Below are 16,377 nucleotides of genomic sequence, written 5' to 3'. Positions count from 1 at the left end.
ATAATAAATGGACTGGTACAGTGATAATGTAAGAATCTTGAGTCAAATTCTGTATGTCTTATTTGCCTTAGATCTGAAGAAGCTAACAAAGCCTTCTCAGCTGCAGTCCAGATGCATGATACCTTGGTTAAAGCTTGGGCTCTGTGGGGAGATTACCTGGAATTATTGTTCACCAAAGAAACTAAGGATAGGTAAGCGGTTGTAGTCATAAATTTGTTTGTTGTCATAGTGATAGTGTTAGTACCACATTTGTAAAAGTAATTACCAGGCCGTAGTTGATTCACAAACTCATCATTATGTCACCATGTTGCCCCTGGCAACCAATCAATGTAACCTAGTTGGAGTGTGAATGTGGATGTATATGTGTAAAAGAGATGGGGATGCAGTTGTATACTGAATATCATCAAATTTGAATTTTTGGATGTTTAGTGGATATTTGCTCACATGACATTAAATAATAGGTTGTGGTATTACCGTCTCTGTATCCTTAATATTTATTTTATGTTGATATACATGTTTTGTATGTCTGTTCAATCCCATAGACAAATCAACTATGGTGTGTATGCCATCACATGTTACCTCCATGCATGTCGTCATCAAAATGAAAGTAAATCCAGGAAGTACTTAGCCAAAGTGTTATGGTTACTCACCTATGACGATGACAAGTCCAGTCTTGCCGAGGCCGTAGACAAATACTGTGTTGGAGTTCCACCAATACAGTGGTTGCCATGGTGAGTAGTGATTATCTATCTATGATGAACGTAGAAGTGTCACACACGTCATGGAGACATTTGGAAAACATTGTTTTAATATTGTGTTTGATAAACCAATGTATTTTCAGTGATCCATTTGGTATCATGACAGTATGTGTTAATGTTTTGACACTTGTATATTATTTTAGTGTTGATTTTACAATTTGTAAACTAATTTACTAATGTCTGTTCACTTGTTAGGATTCCCCAGCTGTTGACTTGTTTGATTCGTAGTGAAGGTCGACTTATTCTGACACTGCTGGGACAAGTGGGTAAAGTGTATCCACAGGCTGTCTACTTCCCTATAAGGACTTTGTATCTTACTTTGAAGATTGAACAGAGGGAAAGATGTAAGTGTGTGTGTGTGTGTGTGTGTGTGTGTGTGTGTATGTGTGTGTGTGTGTGTGTGTGTGTGTGTGTGTGTGTGTGTGTGTGTGTGTGTGTGTGTGTGTAGGGTGTGGATGGGGATACACATATATGCATATATGTGTGTGAGTGTGAGTGTGCATACATGTGGATGTATTTGTGTGTGTGCTTGTGTATATATGTGTTCATGCATACCCATGTGTATGGCTGTATTTGTGTCCCTCTGTGTGTATATGTATCCAATACCCATAGCAATGACAACGTGATTGCTACACATAAGAATGTGTGTGTTTAGGTGATTTGTTAGTTGTGTATTACTGTACATCACCACATGATTGATTTGCTGCAGAGTAATTGACAATTGTGTGATCTGTTCTGTTGTAGATAAGAGTGGAGAGGCGTCTCTAGCAGCCAACCTCCCTGTTAGAGGAAGTCTTAAAGCAGGTGAAACTACAGAAGCTACCACTGCCTCTACACCAGCAACAATTACTACGACATCTAGTCTTGGTACTGCTGCTATTCCTACTACACTGCCAGGCACACAAACAGCAACACAACTCATCACCTCAGCTGCTACAGATGCCACATCAACAGTAACAGCATCAACTGCTAACACAGTAGCAGGTGCACACGGTATGGTAGATACTTCAGGGTTCTGTGTAGTAGTGGTTTTTTTGCAGTTGTGCTGAGGATTTTTGTCCCCGTGAAAGAAAAACTGAAATCATTCTGATGTATATACAAGCAATGTCTTAGTCATGAAAATAAGCATATAGAAAGCTGTAACAAACAAAACATTGAATTAGAGATTTTACATATAGTAAAAAGACATTCCATGATGCATATTTTAAAAGTAATCATCAAAGTAAAATGTCAATTCATTGAATAGCAAAGCCCATTACAACTCACAATACTTTATGCACACTGTCATTTTTCAACCGTAGAGGGTGCTCAACCATCTGCCTCACAGTCAGCAAGTCAGTCAGCAGGGGGTACATCAGATCCTGGTCCAATCAGAGCCACTGCACCAATGTGGAGATGTAGTCGGATAATGCACATGCAGAGAGATATTCATCCACCATTGTTGTCATCATTGGAAGGTATTGTAGATCAGGTAAGTCAACAAGGTAACAGGTAGTATAGATCATAGAAAATGAAGTAGGGGATTCTGGGGAAGAGAAGAATTATCGTTATAAACACTCAATTTAGCTTCTCAGCTCAATGCCCAGTCTGCTATTAGTTCTCTCTTACAGTTTTTAGGAAATCAAAAAATTTCTATATTATTTTTACAAAAAAATGTTCTATTCCAATCCTATCTTTAAAATAGTAGTTGTGATATATCTATTAAAGGGAAATTAAAAGTGAAACTAACATGTAGGAACACACATGGGCTATATTAAAAGTTCAAATTTCAATCTTTGTATTTTTGTTGTTGTCATCTCTATAGATGGTATGGTTCAGAGAGAGTTGGTATGAGGAGGTCCTAAGACAGCTAAGACAAGCATTGGCTAAGTGTCAGGCTGTTGCCTTTGAAAACAGAGGAGCTGGTAAGTGTATGAACAGAAATAAGACAAAGAAGCAGAGGGAAAGTGATAAATTTGATTGAAAACAGTGTAAATGGAATTCTGCTCTTTATACAATAGGAATGTACATGGCTGGATTTGAAATAAACGTACTTGCTACATATGTGAAATAAATGTACCCACAACACACACTAGTGAGAAGTTTCAAATGATGAGTTGGATAGATGTAACAGCCTGGGAGGGGGAGGGGTGGGGGTGGGAACAATGACTTCTTCAAATATACCAGTATTTTAAACCAACATGCTAATGTTTACAACACTCCGCACACATAGAAGGAATGTACACAAAAAAGACACCACCAAGTGGGTGGGGGTGGGGGGGGGGGTGTCCTCAAATACACCTGTATCTTAAACTAAAGTGATATTTTTCACAACACTTTGCACACATAGAAGGAAATGTACACAAAAAGAGAGAATTACACTACACTAAGTCCAGCCTGCGTGTAACCGTGCTATAATTACACTGGTTATGTAACAATGTTGTAGACATTTAAGGATGGGTAGATAATGCTAGGTATAAATACAACTCCAAAATACTAACCAACTTTCTTTTATCACCAGTGGCAGAAGCACAAGTGACACCCCATACTCTAAACTTTGTAAAGAAATTAGTCAGTACATTTGGTGTGGGTATAGAGAACGTTTCCAGTGTGGCTACAACTTTTTCTAGTTCAGCATCGGAATCATTGGCCAGGAGAGCTCAAGCTACAGCACAGGACCCAGTATTCCAAAGATTGAAGGGACAGTTTACTACTGACTTTGATTTCACACTGCCAGGATCCATGAAGTTACATAATTTAATTGCCAAGCTCAAAAAGTGGATCAAAATACTGGAAGCCAAGACAAAACTACTGCCAAAGTAAGAGAATTATGTATTCAGATGTGTTTGTGACTTAGTTGTGTAAATTATCAAATCAATAATGTTATATAAAAAAGGAATAACAGATCCAGATACAAGAAAAACTTCATACAGGCAAATCATCACCTATTTATTCAAGCAGCATTTTTTTTTAGACATTCAGTGATTTAGGTGTGAAAAATGTGTGCAAGCAAAGAATAGCTGCAGGATAATGATGTGATGCAGTGGAAAAAATTGAAGTTCATGTCTTCTTTGAAATGAGGTGTTGGTGCAAGTACATACAAGATTTAATGTTTTGAAGCCCTTTAAAAGGATGAAGTCTAACCAGTGTTGACATTAAACTTGCTATCATTGTTAGACTGTATCTTGTCTGTTATTCTGAAGTTTTATATTTTATATTCAAACAGGTCATTCTTAATAGAGGAGAAATGCCGTTTCCTGAGTAATTTCTCCATGCAAACAGCAGAGATAGACCTTCCTGGTGAGTTTCTGCTACCCAAACACAGTCACTACTATGTTAGGATAGCCAGGTTTATGCCTAAAGTAGATATTGTACAGAAACACAACACAGCCGCAAGACGACTCTATATTAGAGGACAAAATGGCAAGGTAAGAAATCTCATGTCTATATCTTAGTGGTTTGAACTAGTTTGAGCTAGATGATCAAGTAGATTTAAAGGGTTTATTTCAGTCTTTCTGACTATGTGTGTGTGATCTTTCTGTCTCTATCACTCTGTTTGTGAACATCAATATGCTGTCAGTTGGTCTGTTTTCATGTGTTTGTACAAATTGGTATGATGTATCTTTTCAAGTGAGCATGTGTGTATGTTTGTGTGGTGTTTAATTTATCGTCCACTTACGTAAAAAATGTCATTGTTAATCAAGCTATAGATAGATGTACATATACCAATTAATTGTACGTGAACTGTAAAGTTTTTTCATTGATATTATCTTTCACTTCATAAAGTTCAACAGTGGTAGGATTTTTTAAGCAAACAACTTCATTAATTCATTATTTTGTGTCTTTCCTAGATCTACCCGTATCTAGTGGTCAATGATGGCTGTCTGAATGAATCACGGAGAGAAGAGAGAGTTCTACAACTACTTAGAATGCTAAACCACTTCCTAATCAAGAGAAAGGTAAGATATGTTCATTTATTTTATCAAATTTATGATTTGAATCGTAGAAAGCTTCGTACTCTTTACTCTATAATTTGCTAAAACTTAAAACACTTCAGTGGCAAACTGACCCTTAATATCTTCCTTGAAAACAGAATTGTGTTATTAATTTCATATTTTGACACAACATACATGTATTCTATGAAATATCCTCCCAGTTTAAAAAGAGAATACATTCTGTGTTTGTGTAACAATGATGTGTTCTTTACTTCTACAGGAAACTGCCAAGCGTCATTTATATTTTACGGTACCCAGGGTAATTGCAGTCTCACCACAGATGAGATTAGTGGAGGATAATCCCACATCTATTTCGTTAATGGATATCTACAAACAGGTGAATAGTCATAATAATTCCTGAATTCAGTTAATGTATACTTCATGCTAAATGAATGTAGAACTTGTCTAATATTCTGGCTGTAGAACCAGTAATTGACTGTAAGATATGTTGAGTCACTCAGCCGTCATTGGTCTTGCTCCGATGTGTGAGGGCGCCCTGTCAGTGTTCGTCTGATGTGTGAGGGCACCCTGTCAGTGTACCTTACAGATTATACTAGTAATCAAATTAAAAAAAAAAACCAGCTTGCTGTAAATTTCTGGCTTATTTTACCTCAGTAAGTAGCTACTACATTGTACTACATTTCTAACTTTATTTTCCAATATTTTTCTAAAATTATGAACTCAAGACATTTTTATTAGGTTTGAAGTATGTGTGAGTTTTGTCGTGTACATAAATTGTATATTACATGATGTTTGAGTTTTGTCATGTACATAAATTGTACATTATGTGATGTTTGAGTTTTGTTGTGTACATAAATTGTACATTAATGTGATGTTTGAGTTTTGTCGTGCACATAAATTGTACATTATGTGATGTTTGAGTTTTGTCGTGTACATAAATTGTACATTATGTGATGTTTGAGTTTTGTCTTTTACATAAATTGTACATTATGTGATGTTTGAGTTTTGTCTTTTACATAAATTGTACATTATGTGATGTTTGAGTTTTGTCTTTTACATAAATTGTACATTATGTGATGTTTGAGTTTTGTCGTGTACATAAATTGTACATTATGTGATGTTTGAGTTCTGTCTTGTACATAAATTGTACATTGGGTTATGTTTTGAAGATGGGAAGGTTATGTGAGCTGGTCTTTCAACTCATTTATACAAATTTGCCTCTCAAGTTATGTTTCCATGGAGACTATTAAACATCAACATCACTATAAAGTCATTAAGTTGTTCACATCCCATAAAGTACAAATCCATTGACTCCGGTGGGATGTGTATAATCATGAACTCTCAGTGGACAGTAAAATACTACTAAACTTCAACCCTCGGTGGACAATAAATGACTATACTAGCTATCTTGAACTCTCAGTGGAGTGTTAATGACTTCATTAATAACTTTGACCTTGAAATTGTAGTCTACATTTAGTGTCACACATGATTGATTTAACACTGATGTTACTGTAGCTCAATGTCACATGACAGACTGTGTTAGAGGTTATAAAAGATACTTGCTAACCTTGCAGCTGACCTTGAAATTCTGTGATACATAACAATTTTCAAACACCTCATAAGACTGTAACTGTGACAAAAATCTTGATGTATTTCCATGGCTTTTTCTTCATTTTTATTAATATATGTGCACAATTGTTATGTATGTACCTCTAATGTACATCGTTGTTATGTGTGTACTTGCTTTTTTTTTCTTTGAAATTGTGATGTGTTTCTACTCTGTCCTTGTACTGTCAATGTTTCTAGTTCACTAATAGAAAGCATGTATGTAAAATGAATGATTTGATATTATTTTGAAAGTGAAATGTTCCATTTGTTGACAGCGTTGTTGTAAGAAACAGATAGAGCACGATTCACCTGTGGTAAGGTACTATGAACGGTTGGCTACTGTTCAGTCTAGAGGTTCACAGGCTAGTCACCAAGTCCTCCGAGATATACTGAAAGATGTACAGACCAACATGGTGCCGAGAGGACTACTCAAAGAATGGGCTCTCCATACATTCCCTGGGGCTACTGACTACTGGACTTTTAGGAAACAGGTAAAAAAACAGCATTCCAGTGATATTTGTATGAACTATTTTCAGATGAAAGTTGTTGAAAAAGTGAAGAAAGATAATTTCCTACTTTGATGCCCTCCCTAACCCTGCTGTCAGTCTCCATCATGTACATGTTAGGTTTACAGTGAGCTGTGGTACAAAACACATACACTGGGATAGTGTTCACCAGTCTTATTCTTAATACTCACATTTTAAGACATAATTATGTGAATTTCTGTCCTACGTCATGATAGTAGGTAACAACAAATAAATCATGCACACTACATGATGATGATAATGTTGGGTCAATATTCTGAAGACAACATATACACATATACACTGTATAGTCTTATGCTGGTTGAGTTGTGTTTGCATACATGGCTGTTAAAGTTAGATTTTGACAATTTCGTAAATTTCAACTGAATTTGTTTCACATGAAACATTATGACTACAAGGGTAGATTTTGATTCAGCATTACATCAGACACATGAATTGCAATCTAAATGTATAGTAAAATCATGTTTTTTCCTCTGAACTCCTGTAACCTAACAGATGTCAACTTGTGCCATATTTGGTTGCCATTGTAAATAGTTGCAGTAGTGATTTCAAATTAAGACAGCAAGTAGGAACTTACATGAACTTTTCATTGTTTTGATTTCCCTTACAGTGCACCCTACAACTTGCCTTGCTTGGATTTGCAGAGTTTGTACTCCACCTGACTCGTCTCAATCCTGAAACTCTACAGATAGGACAAGACAGTGGACAACTGTCTGTGTTTTATTTCAGATTTGATATTGACGATACTACAGGTAAGAATCAGTGAAACAAACTATCATTATTTGTACTTCAAACACTAATTGCACACCAATGAATCAAAATGATTCAATTATTAAAGTATAAACATAAGTTCTAAAAGAGACTGTTATACTACATAACGATATTTTTGACCGCAAAGAGGTATTTGCAAGTGACAAAATTCCTTTTTTGTGTGTAGGTGAATTGGATGCCAATCGTCCTGTACCTTTCCGTTTGACTCCGAATGTTGCTGAGTTTTTGACGTCAGTTGGAGTGAGTGGTGTACTGACAGCCTCAATGATAGCCGTGGCACGATGTTTTGTACAACCTAACTTTAAGCTGCCAAGTTTACTGAGAGCTATACTTAGAGATGAGATCATCTACTGGAACAAAAAGGTGAGTGTTTTATCACATCATTGTTATAACGGATTAAAATTCCTTGAATTGTCAGTCGGTCTTTGCTTTAGTTAGAAATTTATGAGAAAGAGTGTTATTGATATCAATGCAACAAATATGGCTTTATGTACTAACTGCAGGCATGAACATTTCATCAACAATACCTCTAACGAGACTCTAATTGTGAAGAGCGCCCTCTTGTGGCCATGTTTGAGTCTGAGTTGCAGTATATTGTACTGGTGATAGTGAGTATTTAAGTGAACATGTGCATTACGACTAAACTTTTAGAAACTCATTTCACATCATTCATATTCTGTGAAAAGAGAAGAACATTGCAGTGGTAGTCTTTGGAAAGGAAGTGAGAAAACATGTATCAAACAACATGAAATTCTTTCTTCTGAATTCGAATAACATATTGTGTATTTTATGGACGGTATCAGAGTTGATTTTGTTGTCGTATAAAGTTGTAATCCTGGTTGAAAGTCACAAAAATGTACCATAAAACTAATAACTGCCCGGACACCTTATTGGCAGTCATAACAATTCAGAGGTGGTAGACAACAATATTACAACAGTTTACTTGTAACATTTTATGGTTAAATGTTGTAACTATGATATTTAAAATCTGTTATAAGTAGTTATAAATGCTAACACAATGTATTTGTATCGTTATCTATCACTAAATTATGAAAGTAATGATGTAAAAAAAAAAACTGATTAAAAGAAAAGACAAAAAACCAAACATAGACATCAAATGCAAATTACATTTCAATTTAGCATACAGAGAGAGAGAGAGAGGAAAGTAGTCATTAGTATTTTCTTTCCATGCTTGAGAGCTCTAACCTGATAAATATGACATGGTATTAATACTTCTAATTCAGAGTATTTGCACTAAAAACGATGTATGAATACTAATGAAACCCCATGAGATTTAATCTTAACAGACAGATAAACTCCATGGTAGTATATACCTTGTCAGGGGAAATGTGATTCCAGTGTTAAGTGTCTGGCATGCAAAGAAGTGTGCCATCAATAAAAGCCTCTTAAACTTAGGTCTACTTATCTCGATTCAGATTTAAAAAGTAATTTGTACTTTTGTTGTATGCTATCTGAAGTCTGATGAATTAGAAATAGTGAAAGGGTAAAAGTGGATGTGAAGTGTACAAATGATGTGAGTTAGTATTCAGTGCATGCCATTATCTCTTTAGGGATTTCTAGTACTCGTAATAGAGATGATTTCATCTCTAGTGAATGGTGTCCAGCATATCAAACCAACGCAGTCTATTTACATTGCTCTGTCAGGTGTTACATTTAAGAGAAAGATGGTACTTACAGATAACATATACCCAGGGAGTGTCTTACAAGGGGTTAGCTGCAATGATAAAATTCAGGGGAAAGAGGAACAAATGACAACTACTGTACATGTTAGACAGAATCTCTGTCTCAAACTTCATGTTCGTATTCACACTCTTACTGGCATTAATTGCTATATTTGGATATTCATTATGTGATTTGCATAATTGTGGTGGTTAAATATTTGCATAATCATGTAATTTATACAATGCATATTCATTATATGATTTGCATAATTGTGGTAGTTAAATATTTGCATAATCATGTAATTTATACAATGCATATTCATTATATGATTTGCATAATTGTGGTAGTTAAATATTTGCATAATTATGATGCAATTTATACAATGTGAGTTATTATTTGCATATTCATTGTGATTTGTATAATTGTGGTAGTTGAATATTTGCATAATTATGATGCAATTTATACAATGAGTTATTATATGCATATTCATTGTGATTTGCATAATTGTGGTAGTTAAATATTTGCATAATTATGATGCAATTTATACAATGTGAGTTATTATTTGCATATTCATTGTGTGTTGAGTGATTTGCATATATATTGTACAATTTACATAATTTGAATTTGTAAATAGTGATAAATTTTTGCCTTTTACTTGCAACCCCAAGTACTTCACCTGACTGCCCACATCTATTAGAAACTTACACCTTTGCAAGGATTGTCCATACATAAATACCTAAACTCTTAAACCCATATTATGAAATATTTACCTATCCAATTTTCTCTTGAACAAATTTCCATATTCTATTGATTTCAGAATCAGGAAGAAAAACAACCAGTGGCAGCACAACCTCAGGATATGGACAGTGAGTTATTAATCAACTTGGTCAACAAAGCAGTGGTAGCAATAATGACCAGACTACAAAGTAAGTTTGGGTTCTGATATTAATATTTCACTTACAGCTACAGGTCCTCCTTCTGACTGTATTTTATTCTGTCTAGGAGTAGGATTATCTCTGTAGGCCTTGCTGGGCATCTAATGTCAGCTCTATTTTTATTCTGCCTAGGAGTAGGATTATCTCTGTTCCCAGTGTTGTCTAGCAGTATCCATGATTTTCCATTATTGTACATTTGGATAAGTTCTACCAAAACATTGGGATTGAAAAAAAAATATGGTTCACACATGAACGATATAGTCACAAAACCTGTAGGGTCTCCTAATACAAGGCCTTTATAGAGTAATGGGTTCCATTCTTTTAATTTACAAGGTTCTTTTCATAGAGTAGTCACTTCTACTATATGATTTGTAAGTAACAAGGTATTTTTACTATGTCTATGTATGCAGTATGAATATTTTCATGTCGTTTCTTTCTTTGTATGAAAGTGACTAGCTATTCCTGGTAGAAGTTGTTTAATTTCCATCGTAGGACTGCAGAGATATACTTAATGATTTATAGAGCAAAGGTTAATGTTGTCATAAGATGTACAATCTTGATGTTAATTGGTAATGAAAACTGTATTTAGAGTACCTTGATTGTGTTGTAATGCACCTAGTCAGCTGCACTGTCTCAGATAACACACAGACGTTCACTGCATTTAGATGCTATTCTCAACATTTCTCTTCTGTCAGTAGAGACAAATATGTGTAACCTAAGGGGCCTTATCACTTCAAGTCAAAGACAAGAAGTGACAAACCCCTTAGGTCATAAGTAAGAAGACAGATATTGAGAAATAATATAATTATACAAGTGCAAGTCTAATCTCTTAAAAAAATTGAGAAGACTAATGATAAATTTGAACTTTTGACTCATATTTGAATTCTGCAGAATGAATGATGTAGACATGCATTATCATAACATAGAATGACCAGGGTATAAATCCCATATTGTTTTCTTTGAATGTGTTTAACATGGCTTGCATGTGGTATGATAGACTGTATTTCATGATCACATGTGTGGATTTTGTTTTTCTTTTCAATTCTGTTTATTAGGATAGGATGTTTTAATTTCACAGCTGTCTTTATTTGATAAATTTATCAGTCATTTTATAACAGCTGAATAAATGAAAACGACGTTATTTTACATTAAGTCATGATTTATATTGTTTTAATGAAACAAATGATATTTCATCATAGAAATAATCTTCAACTTCTATGGACATAAAATGATTATTAACGTAACTGAAATCAAATGAAATGAGCTTTGTTACCATGTATGGTCCATTCCACATGAAATAAGTTTGTTACCATGCATAGTATATTCCACACGTAATGTACAATTACGATTGATGTGATCCAGGGGTCTTGTTTTGTCTGTCTAAATCATAACTGGAGTCATTACCGGGATGCCATCTTTCATGGTGTGGCGGTATCTTTTCATGTAGTCCTGCTTTATTAGTCACTCTACCAGAGACAATCTGTATCCATTATGACTGTCAAATCAACACAGCTTGTAATCTTTCTCTGTACCGCTTGTCCCCAGAGATGATGAATTTAACATCATCATGGACATTGTATGGTAACTGTGTAGTGGTCAATTTTATGCCGTAATGACTTGATATGCACCATTGAACTTGAAAGTAATGGACTTGTAACAATTCAGCGTTATGTGTCATTAATTAATTTCAATTTAACCTAGGGCTAATGTAAGTGATTTGATTTACAGGAAAATGACTGCAGAAAAACTTAATTATGTAGTCTCTTTTATATTCAAGTTTAACATGATTTTCCAATTCTCTACATTTCATTTTAGATCTAGCCCAATTTGAAGGTGGTGACAGTAAAGTGAGTACTCTAGTTGCAGCTGCTAATAGTCCTGACAATCTCTGTAGAATGGATCCTGCATGGCATCCATGGCTGTAATCATTGAAGAGAATCCAGGTGTGTGGACCCATGGCTGTAACAATGAAGATGACATGAAGAGTCTTATAATATCATCTACTTGAAACTGACACATACATCTATGGCTAGCGAGTTTTTGAGGTGTATTCCTAATGATCTTTGTCACACTGTTTGAAAAGAGGGACATTAAACGCATATCCATTGAGCCTTGGATGTCTACCCTCAAACAATGTTGAAGAATGTGGTGTTGCAATCCATAGTTTGAGGAATTTGGCAATCTATTGCCAAGAAATGTTGTCTGGAAGTCAACTTTACATGAGGACAAAAAAGTCCATAGTTAGGGGTGTTTGGTATGTGTACCCCCTAGCAATGTGGTCTTGAATAGTTAGCATTACACCAGGAGGTTAAATCCAAAGTTAGGGAGTCTTTGGTATGTACCCCCTAGCAATGTGGTCTTGAATAGTTAGCATTACACCAGGAGGTTAAATCCAAAGTTAGGGAGTCTTTGGTATGTACCCCCTAGCAATGTGGTTTTGAACAGTCAGTATTACACCAAGAGGTGAAATCCAAAGTTAGGGAGCCTTTGGGATGTTACAGTTAGTAAACTGGTCTTGGATAGTCAACTAGACTCAGGTGATGGAATCGTTGGTGAGGGGGACTTCAGTGTGAGACACCCAGTGATTTTATGATATAAAACTGACTGAATACAACAGCTATAGACAGTCATAAACTAAATGTGAAATGTGTAAATATTTTGAAAACCCAAATGAAATCTCACAAATGGGTAATATTTAAGTTTAACCTTGTGCTTTCGTTCTTTCTCATAACTCTCTGAAGACCAACAAATAATGGAGAGTGTTCTGTATAGGGATACATTGCAAGAATACAAATAATTAAGTCTAGTCACACTGATATTGAAATAACTATGATAGACATGAAAACAATAACATCCATATACAACTCAGAACAAACATTGAAAACAAACCTTGTATAATATATTCATCATATGTAGATGAGGAAGTCTACAAATTCCTTTGAACAATGTTATCAGGTAATAATCTGTATAGATATGGGTTTTGCAGACCAAAGCTGTATGGCAAAAGGGCCTGACTTTGGGAGGGCCCATAAACTGTATTACAGAGGTCTGCAAAACCAATATCCAGGTCTGTGAAGGTCTTTTCACCTACCATATATAGTGGCATAGAAAAATATCACATATACACATGGAATGAGAGTGAAACATTATTTCTGCTCAAAAACAAAGATATTGTGGAAAAATTCAAAATTAAATCACTGAGCTAGCAGATGTGAATGAGTGTGCCACTTACCATATTTGGACAAAATTTCAGGGCATGATATGGTAAAATATTGCAAAGGTTTGATATGTGCACTCTCCATTGAATTACATAGGAAGAGATACTGTGTATACATGAGAGGATTGACGCCTTTTGGTTGATAAGAAATGTTACTAACATTGATGTTATGGCAGTGTAGTGAAGGAAAGCCTGTCAATGATATATTAAATGAAATAAATTATAAATGAAGATTAGAAAACAGATTTCCATCAGGGAGTGAACAATAAATGAATAATTCTTGAGTTGATACAATTTTTCATTTTTCACTGAAATTACTTCAATCCATCAATTCTACATGAATAGTTGTTTTTGATTTCATTTGAATTATTTATTATCACTTTTGGAGAGAAAAATGCCAGTTACCTCTCTGAGTAAATCAATCAGGAAATTTGCAAAACTGTATCACTAGCACATTTTGAGAATTGAGATTGACTCCCCCCTCCCCCTACCTCCTCCTCTCGTGATATAAAGTCTTTACCATAATACCAAGTTTTAAAAAACTGATTGGGTCTTTCTCACAACTTTTGAAGTTAACATTGAAAACCTTGCAAGGGTTTACAAGCAAAACAAGACAAGCAAAATGTATATTTTTTAGATATTTTCATTCATAGACAATAATTGTATTTTTAACTTGAAGGTGAACATAAAAATGGAAAAATATTTGTAAGTAGGGAAATAAAACAATTGAATGCAAATGTTCAGCTATTGATATGACTTTGTACATTTTTCAAAAAAGCTGAGTCTAAATTCTGTGTTGAAGTATCTGACATCTGACGTCTTTGTATGATTTCACCAACCAGAGTTTGTTATTTATGTATGTATGTGTTTTTATTGTAGATTTGAGACATGTAAGCATCACAAGTAAAAGATGAATGAATGTTTTTGATAACTTCAGTACACCCTAAACTGCAATGCATCATGGGTTTTTTTTTGTTTCATGTCAGATTTAGTCTTGTCATTCCAGATAAAACTTTTGATGTCTTTAATATTGTCAGATTAAACTTTGGTGTCTAAGATGACCTTACAATGACAAAAGGTCAAACTCTGTTTGTCTTTAACAATTTACTTTTTTGTTTTGTTTTAGATGTGTATTTTTTTTTTCATAAAGAAGACTTTGCCGAAATAAATAATTGAAGTATAAATTCATTTATTGGTTGTGTTTGTCTGGTTTTTTTTGTTAAAGTGTATCGGTGAAAGTGTGAAATTATATTGAATAGAGTTCTGCAGTGTGATCCATCGAGTGGTTAGAGTTACCAATTCCCATTCCAAAAACAAGATATTGTATAGTTGATGTACAGTTGGTCCAGTTCAGTGCATATTGTATATAGTTGATGTACAGTTGGTCCAGTTCAGTGTATTGTATAGTTGATGTACAGTTGGTCCAGTTCAGTGAATTGTATATAGTTGATGTACAGTTGGTCCAGTTCAGTGTATTGTATAGTTGATGTACAATTGGTCCAGTTCAGTGAATTGTATAGTTGATGTACAATTGGTCCAGTTCAGTATAGTGTATATAGTTGATGTACAGTTGGTCCAGTTCAGTGAATTGTATAGTTGATGTACAATTGGTCCAGTTCAGTGCATTGTATATAGTTGATGTACAGTTGGTCCAGTTCAGTGTATTGTATATAGTTGATGTACAGTTGGTCCAGTTCTGTGCATTGTATATAGTTGATGTACAGTTGGTCCAGTTCAGTGTATTGTATAGTTGATGTACAATTGGTCCAGTTCAGTGAATTGTATAGTTGATGTACAGTTGGTCCAGTTCAGTGTATTGTATAGTTGATGTACAGTTGGTCCAGTTCAGTGTATTGTATAGTTGATGTACAGTTGGTCCAGTTCAGTGTATTGTATAGTTGATGTACAATTGGTCCAGTTCAGTGAATTGTATATAGTTGATGTACAGTTGGTCCAGTTCAGTGAATTGTATAGTTGATGTACAATTGGTCCAGTTCAGTGCATTGTATATAGTTGATGTACAGTTGGTCCAGTTCAGTGTATTGTATATAGTTGATGTACAGTTGGTCCAGTTCTGTGCATTGTATATAGTTGATGTACAGTTGGTCCAGTTCAGTGTATTGTATAGTTGATGTACAATTGGTCCAGTTCAGTGAATTGTATAGTTGATGTACAGTTGGTCCAGTTCAGTGTATTGTATAGTTGATGTACAGTTGGTCCAGTTCAGTGTATTGTATAGTTGATGTACAGTTGGTCCAGTTCAGTGTATTGTATAGTTGATGTACAATTGGTCCAGTTCAGTGAATTGTATATAGTTGATGTACAGTTGGTCCAGTTCAGTGTATTGTATAGTTGATGTACAGTTGGTCCAGTTCAGTGTATTGTATAGTTGATGTACAGTTGGTCCAGTTCAGTGTATTGTATATAGTTGATGTACAATTGTCAATAAATGGTACTAGTCTTACACCTGATACAGTAATCACACACAGTCTTTGTGTTTTAAGACATGTATTTATTTCTATCATAAATTCTGTTTAACTATTTACACCCGTCCACAAAAGAATTATTATCAAGTCATGCTTTTTAGATTGTACTTGGAGTGCTAAAATGGCTGATCAAGATGCATGCAGACTCTTAACAAATGTAAGTTTTCCATATCTATATACTTTAAAAACATGCAGTGTTTTCTATTGGTCAATTATAATCTGACTTCAAGCATGTGACCAATGACAATGCATGTACCATGATTATGGATATTCATACTATTTGAGACATTTGATTGGAGGGATTTCAAATCTATCCTGTTCTAAATATTGCACAATAGAGGCTGAATGCATGCATATAATTTCACACTGAACACACGAGGGCGCTGTCCAGTGTGACGCCACAATAGTCATTACTGTCACATCATTTCCAGCAAGGCAT

The 16,377-nt window shown here is 34.8% G+C and overlaps 1 protein-coding gene across 1 annotated transcript in view; it reads left to right on the top strand.

The window, feature by feature from the left end:
* Positions 1 to 14,609, top strand: part of LOC144434536 (transformation/transcription domain-associated protein-like) — a 71,011-nt gene extending 56,402 nt beyond the window's left edge. Inside the window, exons 68-82 of the mRNA XM_078123000.1 lie at positions 72 to 191; positions 543 to 731; positions 954 to 1,102; positions 1,503 to 1,751; positions 2,060 to 2,229; positions 2,563 to 2,662; positions 3,259 to 3,556; positions 3,964 to 4,165; positions 4,589 to 4,696; positions 4,953 to 5,069; positions 6,577 to 6,792; positions 7,457 to 7,598; positions 7,784 to 7,980; positions 10,118 to 10,226; positions 12,051 to 14,609. Coding sequence (XP_077979126.1) covers positions 72 to 191; positions 543 to 731; positions 954 to 1,102; positions 1,503 to 1,751; positions 2,060 to 2,229; positions 2,563 to 2,662; positions 3,259 to 3,556; positions 3,964 to 4,165; positions 4,589 to 4,696; positions 4,953 to 5,069; positions 6,577 to 6,792; positions 7,457 to 7,598; positions 7,784 to 7,980; positions 10,118 to 10,226; positions 12,051 to 12,160 — 2,476 coding nt within the window. The 3' untranslated portion in view covers positions 12,161 to 14,609. The remainder of the gene's footprint in view (positions 1 to 71; positions 192 to 542; positions 732 to 953; positions 1,103 to 1,502; positions 1,752 to 2,059; positions 2,230 to 2,562; positions 2,663 to 3,258; positions 3,557 to 3,963; positions 4,166 to 4,588; positions 4,697 to 4,952; positions 5,070 to 6,576; positions 6,793 to 7,456; positions 7,599 to 7,783; positions 7,981 to 10,117; positions 10,227 to 12,050) is intronic.
* Positions 14,610 to 16,377: the final 1,768 nt, after the last annotated feature.

The sequence above is a fragment of the Glandiceps talaboti genome, chromosome 4 (genome assembly GCF_964340395.1).
Source record: "Glandiceps talaboti chromosome 4, keGlaTala1.1, whole genome shotgun sequence".
In the NCBI taxonomy this organism is placed as follows: domain Eukaryota; kingdom Metazoa; phylum Hemichordata; class Enteropneusta; family Spengelidae; genus Glandiceps; species Glandiceps talaboti.
The sequence above is the reverse complement of the archived record's forward strand: the minus strand, read 5'-3'. Positions and strand labels throughout refer to the sequence as shown.